This window comes from Rhinolophus hipposideros, assembly GCF_964194185.1.
Source record: "Rhinolophus hipposideros genome assembly, chromosome: 7".
NCBI lineage: Eukaryota > Metazoa > Chordata > Mammalia > Chiroptera > Rhinolophidae > Rhinolophus > Rhinolophus hipposideros.
Window position 1 is genome coordinate 52577140 of NC_138053.1, and position 23981 is coordinate 52601120.

The 23981-nt window shown below is 33.2% G+C and overlaps 1 protein-coding gene across 2 annotated transcripts in view; it reads left to right on the plus strand.

Annotated features, from left to right (window-relative positions):
• Positions 1-23981, plus strand: part of CERT1 (ceramide transporter 1) — a 94676-nt gene that overhangs the window by 58320 nt on the left and 12375 nt on the right. Inside the window, exons 8-13 of one of the 2 annotated variants that reach the window (XM_081053211.1) lie at positions 5096-5253; positions 8239-8331; positions 13702-13788; positions 16516-16608; positions 17124-17201; positions 22535-22630. In XM_081053211.1, the coding sequence (XP_080909337.1) occupies positions 5096-5253; positions 8239-8331; positions 13702-13788; positions 16516-16608; positions 17124-17201; positions 22535-22630 (605 nt within the window). The remainder of the gene's footprint in view (positions 1-5095; positions 5254-8238; positions 8332-13701; positions 13789-16515; positions 16609-17123; positions 17202-22534; positions 22631-23981) is intronic. The other variant, XM_081053210.1, reaches the window with a different exon arrangement.

Consider the following 23981-nt stretch of genomic DNA (forward strand, 5'->3'; position numbering starts at 1 on the left):
TAGGAGGACTCACACTTCTGATTTCATAACTTACTTCGAAAGCAACAGTGAAGTGTGGTACTGTCGTAAGGAGAGACATACAGATCAGTGGAATAGAAGTGAGAATACAGAAATAAACCACAATAAATCAGTTTTTCATAAGAGTGCCAGACAATTTCATGAGGAAAAATAGTCTTTTCAACAAGTAATGCTGGGCAGCTGGATGTCCATATGGAAAAGAATGAAGTTGAACCCCTACTTCACACCAAATACAAAATTAAAATGAATCAAAGAGCTAAAACTATAAAGATCTTAGAAGAAATGTAGAAGTAAATCTTAATGACCTTGGGTAAGGCAAAGCCTTCTTATATATGAAAACAAAAGTAGAAGTGAAAAAGAAAAACATAGATCAATTGACTTTATCAAAATCAAAACCTTTCTATGCTTCAAAGAGCACCATCGAAAAAACCTGAAAAGCTAACCCATAAAATGGGAGAAAACATTTGCCAATTATACTCATATATCTGATAAAGAATTTTTATCTAAAATATATAAAGAACGCTCACAAATCTATAATAGACCGATACCTCAATTTAAAAATGGGCAAATTATCTAAATAGACATTTCTCCAAAGATATACAAAGGCCAGTAAGCACATGAAAAGGTCCTCAGCATCATTCGCCATCAGGAAAATGCAAATCAAAACCACAATGAGATAACACTTCACACCTACTAGTCTAGCTGTAATCAGAAAGAGGAATAACAATAACAAGTGTTGGTGAGGATGTGGAGAAATTAGAATACTTTTATACATTGCTGGTGAGAATGTAAAATTGTGCAGCTGCTTTGAAAAATAGTCTTGCAGTTCCTCAACAGGTTAAACATAGAGTTACCGTTTGACCTAGCAATTCCTGTTTTCATTCAGGAGAAATGAAAACATACATCCATATAAAAACTTGTATGTGAATGTTCCTTGCAGCATTATTCATAGCAGTTAAAAAGTGGAAATAACCCAAACTGTTCATCTACTAATTAATGGAAATGTGATACAACCATGCAGTGGAACATTTTTTGGCCATGTAAAGAATAATGTACTGATAACCTACTATAACATGGATGGACCTTGAAAATATGCTAAGTGGGAGAAGCCAGTCATAAAAGACCACTTATTGTTCATTTATATGAAATATTCAGAGGCAAATCATAGAGGCATAAAACAGATTAGTGGTTGTCTAGGGCGGGAGGTGGGGATAGGATTGGGGAAGATGGGAAGCAGCTGTGCATGGGATTTTTAGGGAATTTTAGTGAATTCATTTTAGTGAATTATATCTCAATAAAGCTGTTACTTAAAGACTAAAGAAAATGTGATTTAATACTGTTAGATTTTTGGCCTCTGGTTTAGATTTAACCAATCTAAAGTAAAAAAAATCCCTCTTTTTAAATCTGTATTTCTTATGATTAAATTGTATTAAATGTTGAAGATGACCACTTACAGATTTTTATATTTATTAATTTTCCAGTTCCCATTTAACTATTTCTAACTATATTTTCTGACCAATTCTCTAAATCTATTCCTGTTTTGCAAGTAATATACAAGAGCATTTTGTCATGTCATCTACTATATAAAATAATAACGATAAGTTATTAACTAATTTTTCAAATCAAGGTATACTCTTAATGAAAACCCCTGAGAGAAAATTCAGTGTTAACATTACTCAAGGAGACATGAGTACTATCCTGTCCTTTTCCGCCACCTAGTTTGGGTGCACATGCTCATATGTTAATTGTCTAAAAAAAGAATTTGGACCACAAATTACTTTTCATCCCCTCTTAGCTCTCAGATTTTTCTTGTGAGAATATTTTTAATTTAGTTTTTTAGCCAACTATATCTTATTTTATTAGAATAATTGTCAGTAATGGACTGGTAGTTCCAAACCAAGTGATTGTTGACATTAGTATAACTGATATCAGAGTCATAATCTTTAGCCACTTTCTTCTTTATCATAGTAAACAGGAGAGGAGATACTGAAATAAAATTGTCGTCCTGTGTGTTCAGAAGGACGTGTCCACTATTTTTTTTCTGCCCCTATGTTTGTATGTACACACATTTGGAATAATTCATGTACAGAAAGGAAAAACTCACCACAGAAACGGGTTTCCCCTCTTAGATTGCCTACTATTCAAAATAATGTTTGAAAGTCTTAATGAAATGAAGAGATTACAAATCTCTTGGCTTCTGTCAGCATTTGTTTTTATATTTGACATGTTAATGTTAGCTTACAGGTTCCTTGATTGAGTGTACCTTTAAAAGATTTTTGAAGTACATCAAGTCAGAGGTCAATTAAAAGAAATGTAAATCTGAAGGACAATCTTTGGAACCTAAGTACTTACAATCTAGATTTAGACGTTATTTTGTAATTTATTCAATTTCTGCCCTTCCTATGCATGGTTGCACTCTCATATATTCAACTTTTTTTTACTACAGAGTTACCATTTCCCCAGAGATAACTAAAGCATGTCACCTTGTCTCTTTAAGATAGTCTTTCCTTGTTTTCAGCTGAGACATTTAGATAGGTATGTTCATCTAAAATTATCGAGTACTTTGGGGTTTTGCTTAAGGTTTTTCCATCAGGATCAATATAGTTTTAAAATGTAAGGTATAAGAGACTTGGAGCAAAAATCAAAATAACCAATACTTAGCGTAGCCCAATGGATGATAAACTAAGATGCGGTTTTATCTTCATGAATTTGTTTCTTAACAGATGTAACATGAGAAAAATTTATTTCAGAGACCTTGCTATGTGTGAGACACTAAACACATGTTGAAAATAGCAGCTGTTTGAAAGCTCAAAAATCTATTACATAACCCCTGTATTCTGAAAAGGATTTCAGGTGGCTGCTTCCAAAAGTAGTAAATGCAGTAGACTTTTTTCGACATTTATTGTTGCTCTTTTTATCTCCTACTGACTCTTAAGTCTGTAAGTTAGCAAATATTTAGCCAGGAGGGCCCATTATTACAGTTGCACACTTTCTCTTATATAGGACACAGATGACTTAATTTCTAAGTTGATTAATAAAAACAGTAATTTATAAATAAAACTACAATCTTGGTAAGTTTAATAGAAAATATAGAAGTTACAATGATAGAAAGGAATTTCAGAAAATAAAAGTTTTTAGCAGCTTTATTGAGATATAATCAACATACAATACACTGTACACATTGAAGTATACAGCTTGATAAGTTTTGATGTTATCATGATGTTATCACCAGAATCAAAATCGTTACCATGTCTATCACCCTAAAAAGTTTCCTCCATCCCCTTTGTCATCCCTTCTCCCTCTCTCCAAATAACCCCTGATCTCATTTCTGTTACTATAGATTAGTTTGCATTTTCTAGAATTTAATATAAATGGACAGTTTGTGTGGGTTTTGAGATTCATCATTGTTTGAGATTCATCATTGTTTTCAGTGCTGAGTAGTATTACTCTGTGTTGATAATACCACAATTTGTGTATCTACTTACCTGTTGGTGGACATTTGGTTTGTTTATAGTTTTTGGCTATTACAAATAATGCTGCTGTGAACATTCATGTACAAGTCTTTTTATGGGCATATATTTTATTTATTTGAGGTAAATACTTAGGAGTGGGATGGCTAAATCATGTGGCAGGAGTATGTTTAACTTTTATAAAAACTGCCAAACTGTATTTCACCAGCCATATATGAGAGTCCCAGTTTCTCCAAATCCCAACGACCAACCCTTGGAATGATCAGTCTTATGAAATTTTAGTCTTCTAATAGGTGTATATCTCACTATGGTTTTTATTTTGCATTTCCCCGGTAATTAATGATATTGAGCATCTTTGCATGTGCTTACTTGCCATTTATATCCCTTTGGTGAAGTGTGTATTCAAATCTTTTGTCCAATTTTTTTATTGGGTTATATATTTTCTTATTTTTGAGTTTGGGAATTACAATATATTGTATTCTATATTGTAGCATAGAATATACTATATAGAATATTCTTTGTTAATATCCTATATTAATACATAGTATATATAAAGGATACAAGTTCTTTATCAGACATATGCTTTACAAAGATTTACTCCCAGCGTGTGGCTTGTCTCTTCACTGTTTTAAAAACAATTTTTTTAAGAATAGAAATCATATATTTAAGGTGTACAGCATGATGATTTGGTATACATAGTAAAATGATTACTGTGGTCAAACTAACATCATCTCCTCACATAGTTACCATTGTTTTGTGTGTGATAAGAGCATCTGAAATCTGTCTTAGCAAATTTCTAGTATTCAGTGCAGTATTATTAATTATAGTCATCATGCTGTATATTGATAGATCTCTAGACTATCATAATTGCAACTTTCGTTCTTTTAACTATGCCTTCAGGAGCAGAAATTCTAAATTTTGATACAGTTTATTATTTGTTTTTTTATGGATTGTACCTTAGCTATCATAGCTACATATGAGTTTTTAAAGTTGAAAATATTATTTATAAGAGTTCTATTGCAGTGGTTTCTTATTAGCTAATAGTATAAGATGTCATGTTCTCTTGTTTGCATCTTGTGAGTTTTAAGATTTTTCATTTCATTCAAAGGCTTACTCTAATTAATATCATAACATGTAAACATAAGAACTATTTAATGTGAACATTGGTCCTGGACTTAAATTTGGACATTTATTTAAAATTTTTGTATTGTCTTACTCAATTTTGCAATTTATCTTCAGATATTTTTTAAATTCTAGGTTTCTCAAAATGTAATGTAGTTCTTGCCATAAATAGGTCCTTCTCGTAGCTGTCAGAGTATTACTGTTATAGTATTACTCCTAGCGCATTATTCACTGGGTACAGCACAGCAAATAGATTTCAGGAAATAGAATCCAGAAAAAAGGACTTGAAAGTGCATCTAGTGCTACAAGCTTCTTTGCTCATAGATTATGCATGGAAATTTTTAAATGTTAGTCAACAGGAGGGAAATTATATTCAAATAGCAGCTCTGACTTAACTAATTTTCTGAACATTTTGTAATATTGAGTTGTGGTGAAGAATTATTTCTTCATTAGAAAGATTTTCAGTGGATAACTTTCTTTTTCAGTATTTCCACAGGTAACACCAAAAGGAATTAATGGTATAGACTTTAAAGGAGAAGCAATAACTTTTAAAGCAACTACTGCTGGAATCCTCGCTACACTTTCTCATTGTATTGAACTAATGGTAAAACGTGAGGACAACTGGCAAAAGAGAATGGATAAGGTAAGATGGCATTTTCTTCCTTTTAAAAAATAATCAAAATAATAATAATAATAATAATCAGATTTTATTTAAGTTTTATATGTGGATTGAACATTTAAACCAAACTCACTTCTTATGGCATTGACATAATAGAAGTAGGAGGTGTTACTACTCCTCTGAAACTTTGTGGGCCTCTTAAACTCATTTTCCTAATGAGATTTAACACTTAAGTATTCAGTTACTGTACAGTATGCATTCTTGATAGATTTTAATATAAAAATGTTTGGAATATTAACAGTAATGCTTGGGAATAGAAGTGACGTGCCATTTAACATTACCTAGCTTTATTGTGTGATATATGAAACTGCATTTAAGTTATATGAACTAACTTAAACACCAGTTTATAAAGTTAAGCATTAACTTATTGCATTCATACATGGTACTGTTCATTGAACATTTGCTTCCTGTTCACCTTTTCTGACCTTTGTTTAAACTGCAGTACTGATTATAATATTACAGTATGAATCTTTAGTTTCTAGTGTGAAGTGTGGCTTAGTGAATTTGTTTAGGAGGAAAACTTCTGTTTATCATTCAACATCTGTAAAATAGTAAAATGTTAGAACCGAAACATACATTGGAGAATTTAATTCTAGTCCAGTGCCATCGTTTTATAGAATGAGCTGAGGCCCAGAGACTTGTCCAGAAGTATTAAGTAGCATAGTTAGAATTTTACTCTCTCCTATATTTCAGCTCTGCATACTAGGCCAGACATCAGTCAGAATCTTCTCATTCATAAGTGAGGCATATTGCTTACAGTTTTTGAAGGTCTTATCAGTTTGAGCAGGACACTAAGGAAAGCAATATCATAACTGTTGTAATGGCAGAATGGACATAGGATTTGAATATCCCTTTGTGTTTAAGAAGGTCCCTGTGTTTAGAAAAAAAGAGCATTGTTCAGAATTCTCAAGTGCAGGTAACAGTAAGCCCTATTACCTAGCAATATGTATTCTTTGAAAACAGGCAATGAAAACATTCGTTTAAGGTACAAACATTTCATTATTATTGTAGAGTCGAACTATTCTATATTCAAAGATTTCAGCTCTATAACAGTATGTATCAAATTAAATTTTTAGAAGATTCCTTGTGCACACTAAAAAGTAATGTATTGAGAAAACAGGAAAACCCCTTAAATCTATTAGATTGATGGTTCAAGAGAATCATTCAACTCATCCCAACTAGCTTATTTTGTCTTTAGTCTTTTTATCCTTCACTAAGGGACCATCATCATATCTAACCACACTGAAAAATTTATATTCATTTAAGATACTTGCTTATATTAATAGACTCACATGTATGTAATTTCACATGCTTTTTCACTTCCCCCTGAGTCTTTTTAATATTACTGTGCTGTGTGTTTTTGCTCCAAAAGACACATTAGAGCTGATTGTCCGGCTAGGTCTTATTTTCGGGGAAACACGGTACATACAGTGAAATGCACCAATCTTAAGTGTACTGCTTGATGATTTTTGTGCATTTATATATGCCCCTGTAACCACCACTCAGATCAAGATACAGAATTTCTGTAGCACCCCAAAAAGTTCCCTCGTTCCCCTGCCTAATCATACCACCACCTTAAGAGGTGACCACAGTTCCAACTTACAGAATCACAGATTAGTTTTGTCTCTTCTTGGACATCATATAAATGGAATCATACAATGTATATACTGTCTTTTTCCCCCTTAACAGTGTCTGTGAGATTTATTCATGTTGTTGCATTCAGTGGTAGTTTATTCTTTTTTATTATTGTATAGTATTTCCTTGTATGACTTCAATTTGATTATCTCTTTTTCCTGTTGATGGACATTTAGGTTTTTATATTTGGCTATTGTGAATAAAGCTGCTGTGAACACTCTTGTACATACCTTGTACATATGCACTCATTTCTCTGGGCATATACCTAGGAATACAATTGTTGATTCATGGGGCCTATGCTTAGCTTTAGCAGATATTGGCAAATAATTTTCTAAAGTGATTATATCAGTTTAAACTCACACCAGCAATAGATAAGCATTCCACTTGCTCTTCATCCTTGACAACAATTGGTACTGTCAGTTTTTTATGTGTGTTTATTTTGTTTTATTTTTTAATTTTTAGCCATTCTGGCTGGTCTGTAGTCCCATTTTTCTCTTGAGTATACAAAAAGCACTTAATCTTTGGATTAATGAACTAATTCATTGATTTGCACTGGTTTTATTTCAAACAGGGTATTTAAAAATGGTTAGCTTTGTATGAGTTCAGTGTAGACTTTTTAGCCCTTAAATATTTAAGGTAAGGCATTTGAATTAAGCCATTCGGTTCTTTACAAGATTGTTGGACTTTTGTATCACATTTGATGCAGTGCAGCCCATTGTAGGAATAAGTTTGAGATTGGCCAGCCTTTTTCTTTTAAGTGTTGACCTTGGGTCTTTTAACCTTTTAAAACTGAAGACAGTGTCTATAAAAGGAGAGGGTTAAAGTAGAAGTCTAAACTCTTTTTCAGCTCTAAAATAGTTTTAACCAGCAGTAGGAAAGTATAAAAAATGCATCTTTCTTAGAATATATTTTAGCATTCATTGATTCCATTTATTGAATTATTTTCTTCGTGGCATCCATTACATTTCTTTCTTTATAACAAAATAAATATTGCTTTTATTGGGGGGAAACAAACACATGAATATATTGTAGGCATTTCTCTGGTACTAATTTATCTTTTTGAACAAGTAGCTACTTTAATAGTTACTTAATCCATTTAAATACATAATCTACCTATTAGGTGATCTTAATGGTTATTAAAATGGTAGCTTGTATGTAGTACGTATCCTAGAAAAAAAGTGTTTTCTTGGGCACAATACTCATTTTTCATAGGAGTGGAGTTATTTTTTGGCCAAATCGTAAAATTTTGGTGAAATGCAGAGAAAATCCCCACTTCAAATGATAAATTTTTCACTTGCTTTCTTTTAAAAATAGGAAGCTGAAAAAAAAAGAAGACTAGAGGAAGCATACAAAAATGCTATGACAGAACTTAAGAAAAAATCCCACTTTGGAGGACCAGATTATGAGGTATGAAGTTTTGATATTGGAAAGAGACACATAGGCCATATCTGTCACAAAAGTGATAATATTTAAATAATACTTTTTAACCTTTAAATATTCTAAATATATAATTCTTCAATATTTATTTTAATTAAATATATATTCCATAATATGTAAAGGCTAGGCTTACTCTAAAATAGATTTTTTTTTTTTTAGTGCCTACAAAGTTTAGTATAAGCGTTAAAAGGCACATTATTAGACCTGTCCACTTTATAAGACAAGTTTTTATCTCACCTGTGAGGATGATAACTTTTAATGTTATCTTCTAACTAATTTTTTTTTAAATAAAAGCAACCAGTGGAGGAAAAACCGGAGTATTTAATACAGACAAAAGATTTTAGTCCGTGCTATATATTGTGAGGTCATATCCACAGCAGAGCAGACACTGTTCTGATTGCCTTGCCTTTATGTTTGAAAATGTGTGAAACCAACTTCTTTCCCTTTTTGTTTATTTGTTAAGCAATTAATAAAATCTTCCTCTCCATACACACACACACCTATATTAAAATTCATAAGCTATTTTTCTACCTTATTTCTTTAGAGGAAAAAAAGTGTAAGACATATATCTGGAAATTGTCATTAACATTGTTGGTATTCCTGAAAAGAACATTTTTTTAAATGGAGTAGCAAAGAGTATTATTAAGACAGAAGTAGGATGATAAAAGTTATAATTAGATTATTTTTAAGAAAATAGAAGAAAAATTTCTTGTGATTTTTATTCTATAAAGGGATAAAAAAGAGCAATTGACTATTTTTATGTTGGAATTGATTGAGGAAAAAAGCTGCTGTTTTGACTATTTTTAATGTTGGAATTAAAGAAAAATAAAGAGCTGATATTGACTGAATATTTTTTTTGTAATGGACTTGATTTCTAACTGGAAATCCATAATGATAAGACTTGAGCTATAATATTTTAAAATCATTAAACTGTCAATTCATTCCTTCTGGAATGTAAAAAACTATGTAATTAGCTATTCTCTGCATTTAAAAAAAAAAACGAAATTACCAAAATATAAGGTATTTTAATTTTTGTTCTGAAGCTATGCAGATTATTTTGCCATTTTAGGTTTATTTGAGGGTAAGATTTTGTTCTTCTTTATGGCCGAGTAATACTCCATTGTATAAATGTACCACAGTTTCTTAATCCAGTCATCTACCAGTGGTCATTTCAGTTGTTTCCATGTCTTGTCTATTGTGAATAGCACTGCAATAAACATAGGGGTGCGTATGGATGGACCTAGAGAACATTATGCCAAGTGAAATAAGTCAGACGGAGAAAGACAAATACCACATGATCTCACTTATATGTGGAATCTAAAGAACAGAATAAATGAGCAAATTAAACAGAGATAGTCTTAGAGATGTAGAGAAAAAACTGATGGTTGCTAGATGGAAGGGGGGCGGGGATGAGGGAGAAGGTGAGGGGATTAGAAAGCACAAATTGGTAGCCACAGTATTGCCACGGGGGTATGAAACAATTTGGGGAATATAATCAATAATGTTGTAAAGATTTTGTAAGGTGTCAGGTGTGCACTTGTCTTATTAGGGAGACCAATTCATGGACGGTGTAGATGCCTGACCACTGCGCTGTACACCTGAAGCTGAAGCTGAATCATATTGAATTCAGCTATATACAATATATAATTTAATATATATTGAATATATATGTCAACTATAATTTAATATACATAAAGTCCTGGGATGTGGAGTACAGTGTAAGGAAGAGTCAGTGGAATTGTAAAAGCTATATACGATGTCAGAGGGGTAGTAGATTGGGGGAGGGGTTATCACTTTGTGAGGGGTGTAAATGTCTAACTATTACATAGTTTTGTACACCTGAAACTAATTTTTAAAAAAGAAAGAAAGGTTTATTTGGGGGATACTATTGACTTTTTAAAATTACACTATTTTTTTCATATTATAAATAAAATAGATATTTATTATAACAAATTATAGAAAATACAAAAAGCCCATGTTTTTAATTTAACAATATATGCTACCAATTTATTTCCTACCAGCAATATGTGAGAATAACTGTATGCTTATCTCCATTTCTGTCAACATAGGTTTCTTTCAGAGGACAAGAGCAGGGTAGAGGGAGGAGGGGCCTTGTGTTAGGTTATATGTATTCAAATCCAAAAACACAAAAAAATTGCTTTATTTATTGATGTGTCTTAGACTTTCTTTAAAAATGTTTATTGATCATTTGTCTTCTTTAATGACTTGTACATGTCCCTTGACATTTTTCTTATAAGGATTTTGGGGTTTTTTCCCCCTATTGATTTAGATGTGTAGGATTAGCTTTTTCATTTTTCAATTATTTTCTTCCTTTTATAGTTTTTAAAGTGTTTTGATGGTTTTGCCATATAAAAGTTTTATACTTTAATGTAATTAGTCCCTCAGTCTTTTGATATACTTATCTCTACATTTTGTATCATGCTTAAAAAAGCATTCTCTACTTCAAATAATTATTCGTATTTTCTGTTTATTTTTTAATGGCCTTTTCTAAATATATTGTTAATATATCTGGATTTTTAAAAATTATCATATAATGTAGTAGGAATCTTTTATTCTAGTGGTGTTGAATAAGCTTTTTCTGCTCATTTGAAATGTACCACCCTCTTTTAATGAAGAAAATGGTTGAGGGTACTTCAGCCTTTTTCTCACCAACTCCTTGTGGTATCAAGTTAAATATACAATTCTTAAATAAACTAGGGCCTGTTTTTATGCTTATTTCCCTTCCTTTTAGATTTGAACCATCTGTATTTTCTTGTGTCAGTACTACACTTAATGGATTTTAGATGCAAATTCAAAATACGAGTTTATTTTGGTTCTTATCAAACACTCATGATGTTCTAATTATTGAAAAAGTTTAAGTGTTTCTGTCATCTGTGGCCTCAGAAATTACTTTATAATCTTAAATCCAGTCCTTAAGACTTATTAATATCATGCAAGGTAGTGCTAGGCATGGGGGATATTGCAAGGAACAAGGCAGACAAAGGGCCCTGCCTGAGACCCCCACACACACACTGTATACTAATGGGAATATAGAGTAGGTAATGGGCAAATAGAATAATGTATATTAAAAAACACTTGTAACACGGGTAGGGTTGGCTTCCCAAAGGAAACAAAATCTTGGCTGAAACCTTAAGAATGAATAGGTTGAGTAGATTTTAACCCAGGCAAATAGCCTAGAGAAACTGTTGCTTGTAGGGACTCAGAAGAAAGAAAACGTTTGGAGTCCAGAAGCAAAAGAGTCTTTTGCCACAGGGCAACTTATCTGTGGAGCATGGAGGCCATTGAGAGGAGGGGGTGGTGAGACTGCCTAGAAGGATCTACAAGAATCAGTACAGATTCTCAGGAATGGGTTTTAAGCTAATGAAGTTTTCAAATTTACAATTTAGAAAAATCATTCTTGCTTCCTGCAGTGAGGAGAATGGATTGAAATTGACAATTGTGACAGGGGCTTGGAGACTTTTTCAGTATTACAGTGAGAACTGAAGATAGCCGAAATTAGGATAAGACAGTAGGAATAGACATGGACAAATTTGATATTTGGAAAGTAGAATGGAAGGATGCTGTGATTGAATGGGGGAAAGGGGAAGAATCCAAGAAGAGGCCCAGGTTTTTGCCTTTGTCAGGTTGGTGTGGAGGTAGGGGAAGAACAGATTTTAGATGTTGCCTGTGAGTTGAGACAGTCACCCAAGGAGATCTATGTACTATTAGATGTAAAGATCTTATGAGAGGGAGGAACAGGCTGTGAATCTGGGAGTCATCAGACAGTGAGTGACGGCTGAGAAATGAGTAACAATGCTGTGGGGAGAGCAAGTGTGGAACCCTAAAGAACACCCACATTTAAGAGATAAGCAGGGGAGGATGAGCCTGCACATGAGCCCAGAGAAGAGTACATAGTCGAGAGGAACTTGGAAATTAGGAATCCAAGGGTAGCAATTAGATGGTGAACTTAATGATAATTCACTGAGATATGTACTGTTCTGTATGTATGTTGTAGTTGAATAAAGTTTTTGTGGGGGTTTTTGTGTTGTTTTTTTTTTGAAATGGGTTGTGAGAGAGTCCTCATAACTCTAAAAAATATATATATATATATATATATATATATATATATATATAGCATTAAATAAAGATATCTCATATGCCTGTTGCAGATGACAGGAGCATTATACCATAGTTCCACCCTTCCTGTGTGACCCCAAGTTGTGTCTAGATACTTCTTCATGGAGTAGAGATAACTTGGGGTTATCATTCTAACTGGGAAGATTCCAGATAGACCAGCAATCATTCATGTGTCATATTTTGTATATGTATCAATTTAGGAAACCTTAAACGCAAGCATACCATTTCAGCCTCCACTTTTACCATAATATGAAGGTATTCAACTTACAGTCCATTTATTTGTTTTATCACAGCAGGAATATTCTTTGGTTGCTTCCATTTTGCTATTGTTCTTCATACATTTCTGATACAGCTGAGTTTCCATTTGCATGAAAATCACTTAGAGGATTTATGAAACACGCATATTCCTTGCTCCACCCAAGACCTGCTTGCAAAGTAATTTCTGTATATGAGAGCCTGGGAATTTTCATTTTAGCAGGTTCCACATGTGGTTGAGAACCACTGCTCTGCCATCTAACCGGGCTTTCAAGCGTCAGTTCAACTTTTCTTTCTCCATGAAATAATTGTCTTTGCTTAGGGAGATTCTCCTTAGAACTCCTATTTATACTTCTTATTGCCTATAGATCTTCAGCAACTTTGTATTTACCTTTCTGCAAATTCATATGGTTTCTGTGATAAGTACTCAAGCTACAAGTATTCAGCTCTGTCACTATAGTATGAAAACAGGCATACACAATACATACACAATACATAAATGAATGAGCATGGTTTTATTTCAGTAAAACTTTATTTTCATTTTATGTAATTCCCACGTCATGAAATGTTACTCTTTTCTTTTTTCCCCAATCATTTAAAAATGAAATTCTTAGCTTAAGACTGTACAAAAAAGTACAAAAAAAAGTAGGCAGTGGGCTGGATATGGCCCATGGGCCGCAGTTTACCACCTCCCTGCTCTAGATTATTGCCCTAACAGTGTTGGTCAATATACAGTAAATATATGAATACTGAGTGAGTGAATTGTTATACTCATGATTCTGCACAGAGCATTAAGTTACTCCTCCTTTTTATAGTATGATCTAGTGTGCTGGTTCATAAATGTTTGTTGAGTCACTTTTCAGCTTTCCTCTAAAGTTAATGCCAGGGTTACCAGTGTTCCATTTTCTTAAATCAACTGCTTTTTTTTCTCCCTATGTATTTGAATAGGAAGGCCCAAACAGTCTAATTAATGAAGAAGAGTTCTTCGATGCTGTTGAAGCTGCTCTTGACAGACAAGATAAAATAGAAGAACAGGTATATCTATGAAAAATTCTAACACTGGGTATTCCTTGATGTATATTATATAAACAGGATTTGAAAATCGTGAAACTGATGACCTAGAAAATGAAATGTGTCTACACTGAGTCGCAAATGTAGAAGATTCTTTTTAAGTCACTTCCTTCATTGATCAATTTCCAAGCAATAGAAAGACCAGTGATAATTTAAAGGAAGCATGCATAATTAACATGAAATTAAATGAAAATACTCTGCCTTTTCCCCTTGCAGTATCCAACTTTATTAACATTTCATTAATATAAAGCATATATTCACTCTGAGTAAAACAGTTTCTGAATTTTTCTTTACCACCAAGTGCCATTTAAATTCAGAAGGAGTATGACCAAGAATTTATTTTTCTTCTACATTAGTGCCATTCAGTTTTTATTAACTCCTTTATTGCTTTCACTACCTTCACCTTCAGTTGCTTCCCCACTTTTAACTTTGCTCAGTGTTTTATCATAATTAAATTCACAGGAGTTATACCTAGCTTCTGTGGAAACTGAAAGAAAATATTTCTTAAATCCTCTCACTCTTAATTTCAAGATTAATTTGATCCTTTGCTTCAATGCAGTCACCACGCATTACCACTAGGTGGTACTTATGGGTGAATTTTAGTTACTTTTCCCAATACTTTAAGCAACTTGCAAATAAATCATGTTACCAGTTTTATACTACAGATTAACTTACATAAAAATGTTGACACGTTCATTCACTGTCACTGCTAAGGCAGTCATGGCCATTATGCTCGTTTACTGGTCTAACTACCAACAGTGACTGCTTTTCATGTTCACTTTTCATCTTTTTTTTCTAAGTCTGATAAAAAGTTCGTGTCATACTAACAAAGCTTATTAGTCATTTTTTTATACCTTGAAGATGCTACACAGCACTCAGTAAGACGGGAAACTTTTAGTTCCTAAATGAGCTCTAATTTTTGATGCTGAAAGTATTATCCTACATGACATCATTGTGTTTGATTTTTTAGGGGTGTTTTCCCCTTCACTGTGATTAGTTTTTTGTTTTGTTGTTGTTGTTTTGTTTTGATGAACAGTTTATTATAGAGAATAAGACAACATAGAACTAACTGCTTGCTTCTTGGCTGTTTTTTTTTAATCTAATATATGTTATAGGAAGAGTAGTGAACTGTGAGATCAAGACAACTTCATTCTTATTCTTAGTTTTGCCACTGACTGTATGTATCTATTACTTAATTCTCTGGGCCTTGGTTTTCTAATCTGAAACAAGGAATTAGACAGAATGATTCAGATCATCCCTTCTGACTCTAAAATGCTACTCTCCTGAATATCAACAGTAGTTGGGTTGGAGTTGAAGAGAATCAATGAAAACTATAAGCTTTAGAAAAAAGAAATATTTATGGGGCTATCAACTCATTTAATTCCAATCTGTTTTTGATCCTCTGTAGATACTCTACAAAGCAAATTGTTAAACAGACCATGATTTTCCTTTCCTAATAACGAGATATACCAATATGACAGAGGATTGAAGTGTGCTAATGCTGTAGAGTTATTAAGCTTCAGTAATCCATGAAATCATTTCCAACGTTCAGATTATTCCCCTCATTGTATGCAGTAGATATTGCACAGGGTTCTCAACAGCACAACCACTACATACCGTGTTTCCCTGAAAATAAGACCTAGCCAGTCAGCTCTAATGTGTCTTTTGGAGCAAAAATTAATATAAGACGCAGTCTTATATAAGACCGGTACCGGGTATTATAAGACCCAGTATCGTATTGTATTACATTACATTACATTATATTATATTTTATATTATATTATTATTTATTATAAAGACCTTGTCATAAACTATAATAAAATAAGACCAGGTCTTATATTAATTTTTGCTCCAAAACACACATTAGAGCTGATGCTCCAGCTAGGTTTTATTTTGGGGGAAACACGGTAGGTATGCTTTAGTGATACATTTTTGAGTTTATATGGTTTGTTTTACATCATTTACTAACATGAGGAAAGATATGTGCAATAAAGTGGTAAGAAACAAGATCTTTGAAGCTATGTTCAGATAGTGCTGAACAGAAATTACCAGTTGTCTTCTGCATAGGTAGAAAATGAGCATACATACAACCTAGCAGAGTTTCTCATACATTGTATTTAGTAAATGTTTGTTGAATAAGTGAGGAGAAGCTAGGCAAGCTGAGGAGGAAGAAGTAGGTTAAGTGGCAGCTCAACAGGAGTGAGATGATGGGATAAAGACAGAATACCTTTGTGGAAAGGAGACAAAGGTATACATGATACAGTTTTTTGGGGAACATAACAAGCAAATAATGATACTGGCTCAAATGATACATTCCTATAGGACCCTAAGGAGGTAGAATGATTGGAGTAATTTGGCCAGAGTTTGGATAAGAAAATCAGTGTTAGGATTGATTCATGATAAATGATGCCATGCTGGTATTGGAGAGTCTGTCTAGGAACAAAAGCAAAAAACTAAGCCCTGTTCTAAAGTAAAAGCTATGGAGTCCAAAAGAGATTTAATTGAGATACATAAAGTAAGTGTCAGGATTTGGCAAGGCTTGTATCTTTAGAGTAGTTTCATAATTCAAATATTTATAAGTATTAAAGTGTTCCATAATTAAATGTTGGTATTTTCAGATTATATCCATTCTTTAGCTGCAAAACACACTTAAAAACCATCTCATCTTATTAACATTATGTGTTTTCTTAGTCACAGAGCGAAAAGGTCAGGTTACATTGGCCTACACCCATGGTTTCTGGAGATGCCTTTTCTTCTGTGGGGACTCACAGATTTGTCCAAAAGGTAAGCTAATGTCAGAGTTTACTGACAGTGTATGTTGTATTGTGCTTCACTGTGGATAGAACTATCTTGTTGTATAAGCTTTCTCCCTTTTCTTGAATTTAAGTAATGAGATTTTTTGATACTATGTTTTCTTCTATATACATCCTTCAAAACAGTTAGAAGTCTTCTGAACATAATGTTCTTTCTTTTTTATTCAAGGGGAAAAGCAGCTTGGGAGTGAATAGGGAGTGACTAGTCCAAAATAGTTAAGCAGAAGCATAGCCAGTTATATTAAATTTCTTTTTTCTTTGGGGTTAAGTGGTATTATTTTATATTATTGGAAGCACTGCATTCTTTTTAGAAAGATTTTGGAGCATAACACATACTAGGTGCATGAAGTCAGCACTTGCTGCTGAGCTTGTTTCATATAGTGCTTTGTTTTCTCTTTCTTTATCTTGTGTTTGGAAGTTGGTACTGAATGCTCTGTTGTGCCTTTGTTCTGATTACTTGGTTTTTTCTTTGTCTGTCTCTGGTAGCCCTATAGTCGCTCTTCCTCCATGTCTTCCATTGATCTAGTCAGTGCCTCTGACGATGTTCACAGATTCAGCTCCCAGGTACTGTATGAATGTACAGAGTTGACTTGAGTCTTTCTGTGCTGTATTTCAGTCTGCTTTCCCAGTTCCTAGAAATCTTTTGGTTAGGCCACTTGTTTTGGTTTTAAATTTTAAATAATAACAATAAGCAATTAAAAAGTCCTTCCTTGTCTACTAAATAGTTCCTCTATCAGGCTTGCAAGTGCCCGGTGCATCCTCCATTGTGAATAGCTTGGAATTTTGCCATATAGGAGTTGAAGTTACCTGGTCTTTAAATATCATGTAATACCTGTTTCTTCAGACAGGATTCAGCAATTTTGATGGATATGGTCTACAGGATATTTTATAGCATAAAAGCAGGTTTCAACTTCTAATTAGAAGTCTCACTTCTAATTTAAAATATCTCATAATCAAGAGAGAAATAACTTTTTATTATTTTAATCCTTTTTATTTTTCAATTACAGTTGACATTCAGTATTATTTTACATTAGTTTCAGGTGAACAGGAAATAATTTTTTAAATAATATTTGTCTCATTACCATTATAATGTTGAACAGGTTGTACTTTCCTTATGCACATTATCCTTGAATGTTATAAATTAATATTGCTGTTTCTATGCTAAATCTATGGAAATTGGTTTTAATTGGTCATTTGGCATTGGCATCATCAGTAAGGATTTAGAAATTTATGACAGGAAGCTGGATGCTTGCAGTCCCTGCCCTCCGAATAAAATATTTGGAGGAATATATTTTAGCATCAGCATTAGTTGGAAAAAAGGTTTTTTTATCTTCACATCTTTGCAGTTCAACTTAGTATCTTCATAGTGATTGCGTTTTATTGGATTGCATTATGTTATCATAAGACCTGAATTCCCAGTCAAAATGATTGTGTTTAAATCCTGGTTAGCTGCATGATGTTGGACTACTTTCCTAACTCTTCTGTGCTTTACTTCTGTTATCTAGCTAGGCCTCTCATGTAGTAAGTGCTCAGTAAGTGTGAGCTTTCATTAACATAATAACATAATTCCTTTGAGCTGATCAAAATGATCTATGTCATTTTTTTCTGTATCAGTATTCAAATAAAAGTGTTTAAAAGCCATAATTTAAAACAAATTTCTATTAGTTTACACATGTGAATAAAATTTACATTAGTTTTTGACTATGCAATAAAGAAGAAAATAAGTTTTAAGGATCAAATTGTTTTTCTGACTTCTGTAGCTTTTTTCTCCTTAAACATTTTTAAGAAAGATATGAGTTAATTTATCAGAAATCACCTGTAGCCAAACTTATTAACAATAATTTTTACCTTTTGCTCATCCATTTATATATGCTTTTTAAAAAGTGACTCATATTTACAATAAATCACTGATAAAACTAAATAATACTGGGAGACTTTAGTTTATTCTGCCATGTTCCACCTTGCATTAAAATAGTAAAATAACAAACTAAAACCCATCAATACTGGTCAATATTTCCCCTTAAACTATAGGAACACACAGACTATAAACAAAGAAAATGTAATGAGAGAAAGGAAAGACTATAAACCACTAACTAATAGGTGCCTAAGAATCAGGGCTTCACGACCCAGACCTGGGCCCTAGCTGCAGCTGTAGAACAGCTAAAAGCCTTCAAGTTCAGGTGAATATAGCACTGAGAAGCACGTGCCTAGATTTTTACAAGATTTGTGCTAAATAGTGGCTTACTTTTTTTTACCTAATTTTTTGTGTAACTCATGTATGTAAGTTAAGAAAAGTCTTTCTAGTGGGCTTTTTTTCTAATAGATGATGCTGTGATTGATCAGATTCCTGTCTTATTAAAATAAGACCGGATCTTATATAAGACCAGGTATAATGTAAAGTAACATGATATGAAATGAGATGAGATGAGATGAGTTGGAGGGGGAGGGGGAGGGAGAGGGAGAGGGAGAGGGAGAGGAGAGGAGATGATACCGGGTCTTATATTAATTTTTGCTCCAAAAGACACATTAGAGCTGGTGGTCCGGCTAGGTCTTATTTTCAGGGAAACGCGGGAGGAAACTAGTAGCAGATCATGAATCTGTCTGATGGACAGATGTTGGGAATGAAGCAGCTCTAAATCAAATTATACAGAAAGTAGAAAGGACTTGGGTTTATGAATGGATCTTTTTGGTTATTTGCATAACACAGTTACCATCTAAAGATGTCACCTTAAAGATCAAAAAGAAAAAAATCCTCTGTTGGAAAAAAAAAATCAGTGTGGGCAGTACATCTGCAGGTCAGTCTTTGGTGAGCATCATTGCAAAAAGAATTCTGTGTAAAGCTCTTTACCACTTTATGTCCATAGTAATACATTGTGGTGATAATTGTTTCACCCCTCCCTTTTGTATAGTAATACATGCTAATTAGAGCAGAGCTAAAAACTAAATAAAATTAAAATACTATATCACTATTAATATTTTCACACATATAAAAAAATCAGGCACATATTGATAAATACATACAGCATCATTGTCTATTCCAACTTAAGTAGATAATTCTGTATATACGATTTTGTAACCAGCTGTTTTTTTTTTAACATATAATTTGTTCCGTCTTCTCATCAGTAAATACAGGTCTAGATCTCCTTATGTACTTTCAAATCTATGTATATTGAGTTTACCTACTCACCCAATATTTCACAGTTCGTTTATTTTCAGTTTGTCTCTATTATAAGTAGTACAACCGGGCATCCTTGTATGTATAGTATCTTTATATATACGTCTTTGTACACTTACGCAATTATTTCCTTAAAATATATTCCTAGAAGTAGAATTGTTAGGACAAAGCCCTAAGTAATTTTTATTTGGATTACCAAATTGTTCATTAGAAAAGTTGAACCAGCTACATTCTGAGCTCAGTTTTCTTTTGCTATACTGACGCTGAATATTGTAATTCAGTTTATTTTTGCCAATCTGATACACTAAAGGTGATATTTTTGCTTCTTGGCTGTTTACATTTCTTCTGTGAATTAACTATTCATATCCTTGGCCATTTTTCTTTTGGATTAACAGTATACGTTAATTTATTATTAATTATTCTATCCAGCAAATCTCTCTAAGACTCTGTGACTCGAATAATAAGCATAGTTGCATTCCTTTCACATTTGTAAGAGAAAAAGATCTGAGCTGTGTTTGAAAACTCCTAGATTGAGTTTTGTTCGGTAGAATTTTGTTCATTACAATTTGGTTGTTTCATCAAAGGGCAATTTTTTTTTTTAATGCTGTATTAATACTGTTAGAAAAAATCCAATTAGACAACCTCCTAAAATAGCATACTGAATGATTCAAATGTGAGGTGAAAGAAAAGGTTATAATTAGCATACCATCACTTTTTATTTCGAATGTGTTTTAATTCCGTTTTTTTATAGTTCATTTAATATGAAGATGCTATGTGTGTCAGCTCATAATTTTCAGCTCTAGGTCCAAAAAAATCAAGGACATGATTTCTGAAATTATATTTAGTCTAATTAAAACATGCAGATACTATTAAAGCAGGGGAAACCTGCTTCAATAATTTTGATCCAGTCTTTTTTTTTTTAAGTAATAGCAGGTGTTTCTAGTAACATTATTTCCTTGTATATCAAATTTTGAGCCTAATAAAATGGTAAATTCGGCTTGTGTTTATTTTCATCATCCAACTTAATGGTCCCTTGTTTCCCACTTAATTTTGATATATAGAGTCATAACTGAAAACAGTAAATGGATCGTTAGGTTAGGTCTGAAGTCTATGTGGTTACAGATGCCCAAGTCTCTACCCCTGTGGTAAGATTGGCTACTTCGTATTTTATTGCAGTGAACATAAAATTCATTATAGTGAGATTTTGCCTGTATCACTCACCTCTCTTGCTGACCTTAATGTTATTACCTGGAGGAAGATCCCCTACTGGATAAAGATTCCATGATGAAGGCTTTGCAGAGATGATTACTGCAGTAATTAAGTACTTCCTCTGTTTCTTTAATCTCCTACAAGCACAGCACTGAATAGATCTTGTGTGTTTCTTTGTTGGACTTTTTCAAGCTTTCTTAAGTCAAGTAAATAAGAGCAGAAGACTGAAAACTTCCATAGACGCAGTGGTAACTGTGATAGGAATATCATGTTTTTCATCTGTCTAGAAAAATGATGTTAAATGTGCTTACTGTACATTGTTTTAACTTATGTTACCTCCTATCACTTTATATTTGTGGAATCTGGTTTCTTTTGGATGAGAACACAAATCAAAGGCACCTTATTTTTCATACATTTGAAATAACTAATTCAGGAATAATCTCCCAAACACAAACACAATTACCTGCATACTGTATTTACAACAAAAACACTAAATGGCACTAAAATTTTTTAAAACAGAATTCTCTCTGTGTTTTAACAGAATAAAATCCTTCATATTCTTTCACAAATAATCCATTAAAAGTAGGGCTTATTTGGGGCGGCCAGGTGGCTCAGTTGGTTAGAGCGTGAGCTCTCAATAACAGGGTTACCAGTTCAGTTCCCACATGGGCCAGTGAGCTGCGCCCTCTACAACTAGATTGAAGGGCAATGACTTGGAGCTGATGGGCCCTGGAAAAACACTCTGTTCCTCAATATTCCCCAATAAAATTTATTTTAAAAAAACACCATGGTGCATTAAAAAAAAAGAAAAACAGAGGTGGTGTTTAAATTTCAGTAAGAGAAAGTTAGTTAGAAATTTTAAAAGAATGAACTAAAAGGTGATTACTTGTAAATGTTTGCATATATGAATATTAGCATTGTCCCTAAAAGAATTTAGAACAATGATATTGGAATTAAATAAATGAGGAGGTTGATTATTTTTTAAGTTGGCTCATGTTCGTTATAAAAGAGGAGTTTATTGATGAAATAATGAAAGTTTTGTATCTTTTTGTAGAGAAATCTTGACTTATAACAAGCTAATATCTTTGTAGTCTTAAATATAGGAACAATGGACTAGATGGTCTCTTTGTGCTCCTTTTACCGTAGTGTTCCATGATTTTATGCTTTAAGACTCTGAAAGGAAGCATCTTACGGTAAAGGAAGGAATTTTTTTTTCCAGAAAATGCTTATTTTGATCACATGATGCACATTAGGCCCACTATATGTTATTTAATTGAAGCATCTTCCTTCCCTGCATTTCTCCCTCCTGTCGTTAACCTAGATATGATACCTGGAATGTGGACTAAACTCTTCAACACTGTATAAAATCTACTAACCTTTGTGCGTTTGGTTGCTCAGCTTTCTAAGAACATCATTTATGAATTGAAGTAAACTGAATACCATTCTGTTTTAGAGATTATGTCATAGCTGTTAATTGGAGGTGAATTCTTATAGCTTTATTTTTCTTTTCAAGGTTGAAGAGATGGTGCAGAACCACATGACTTATTCATTACAGGATGTAGGTGGAGATGCCAACTGGCAGTTGGTTGTAGAAGAAGGAGAAATGAAGGTAATTTCCAGTGAAATGTAATAGGTTACTAATTGCAGCTCTGTTAGTCATATTATTATTACTATTGATATAAGGATAGCATTTAAATTACTTTTAAACAAATTAGATATGCTCAAAGAAGTACCAGATATTGAGAAATAAAATGTTCTTTTTGTTTCTGTGGTTTAGCTTTTACATAATTTCTTTATGATCAAATCTGTGCATAAACCATTGTTTTGCCTAGGCCATGGAAAAACATACTATTTTGCAGTTTAGATATGAACAGGTCACAGTTAGCTAATGGCTCTTTATTTGGATGTTTCTCTCTGTCTTTTTTTATTATACTAAACGTTGTGCCCAGGTAGCACTTTGTGTTCCCCTCCTTGGTCTATAACTCATTTATTGTTCTTTCTCTCACTGTACCTTTTTAAAATATTTGGACATTGGTCAGCTAATCTTGTTCACACCCCTAAACTTAAGAGACAGAGAGTAAGAGCAAGGACCAAGAGATTCAGAGATGGATTGAAAAGCAGCAGCACTAAATTTTAGATTACCTCATGCCTAAGGCACTATACTAAAGATAAAAAGATATTTAATAGGACTGCCTCCAAGCTGAAACATTAGTTGGGGAAAAAGGATATTGACTTGGCTCCATCTGATAATTGAATGAAGAGTACAGAAGAGTGGTGGAGAAAAGTTGGAAAAGAAAGAGATCTCTCTGATCTGAAACAATTAGCTTGTTTTACATTAAGGAGAAGCATTTGAACCTTGTCTGGAAATGGAAACAAGGTGTGACAAAGGTGAGGTGAGGGCATTTTAGACAAAAAATACATGAGCAAAAATTTGAAAGGTAATATTCAAGAGTTTTGTATAGACTGTATTGATCAGAATTATTCTAGCAAATGGGATACAATATTAGATGTTGGAATTTCCCCTCCTCCTGAATAAGGAACAAATTAAGAAATAAGAGGGAGCAGGCAAATAGATAGCAAAATGTTAGTTATAATTCTAATAAGTTGATTGGATTACATAGAGACCAGCTGCCGCGGGTCTTGCTAATATGTTACTTCAGATCTCTAATCATAATAGCTGACATAGCTGGGTAATTACAAGCCTTCCCCACAAGAGCAAGCCCCAAAAGCAGACCAGGATGCATGCTATCTGCAAAAGGTGTTGGTCCAAGCCTGCCTAGCCCTCCTCTGTACTCACCATTCAGATAAGTTGCTTTTTCCACCTGGAGAAGTTCCAGGAAGTTAGGGGGTGAACAGAAACCAGGAGTGATGGTCCCAAGTCCCTCCAGGTGGACTGAGAAGAGGGAATATGTGCTTCTACAGGCCACAACATGAGAGAGAGATGGGGGCTGGGCTCTGGG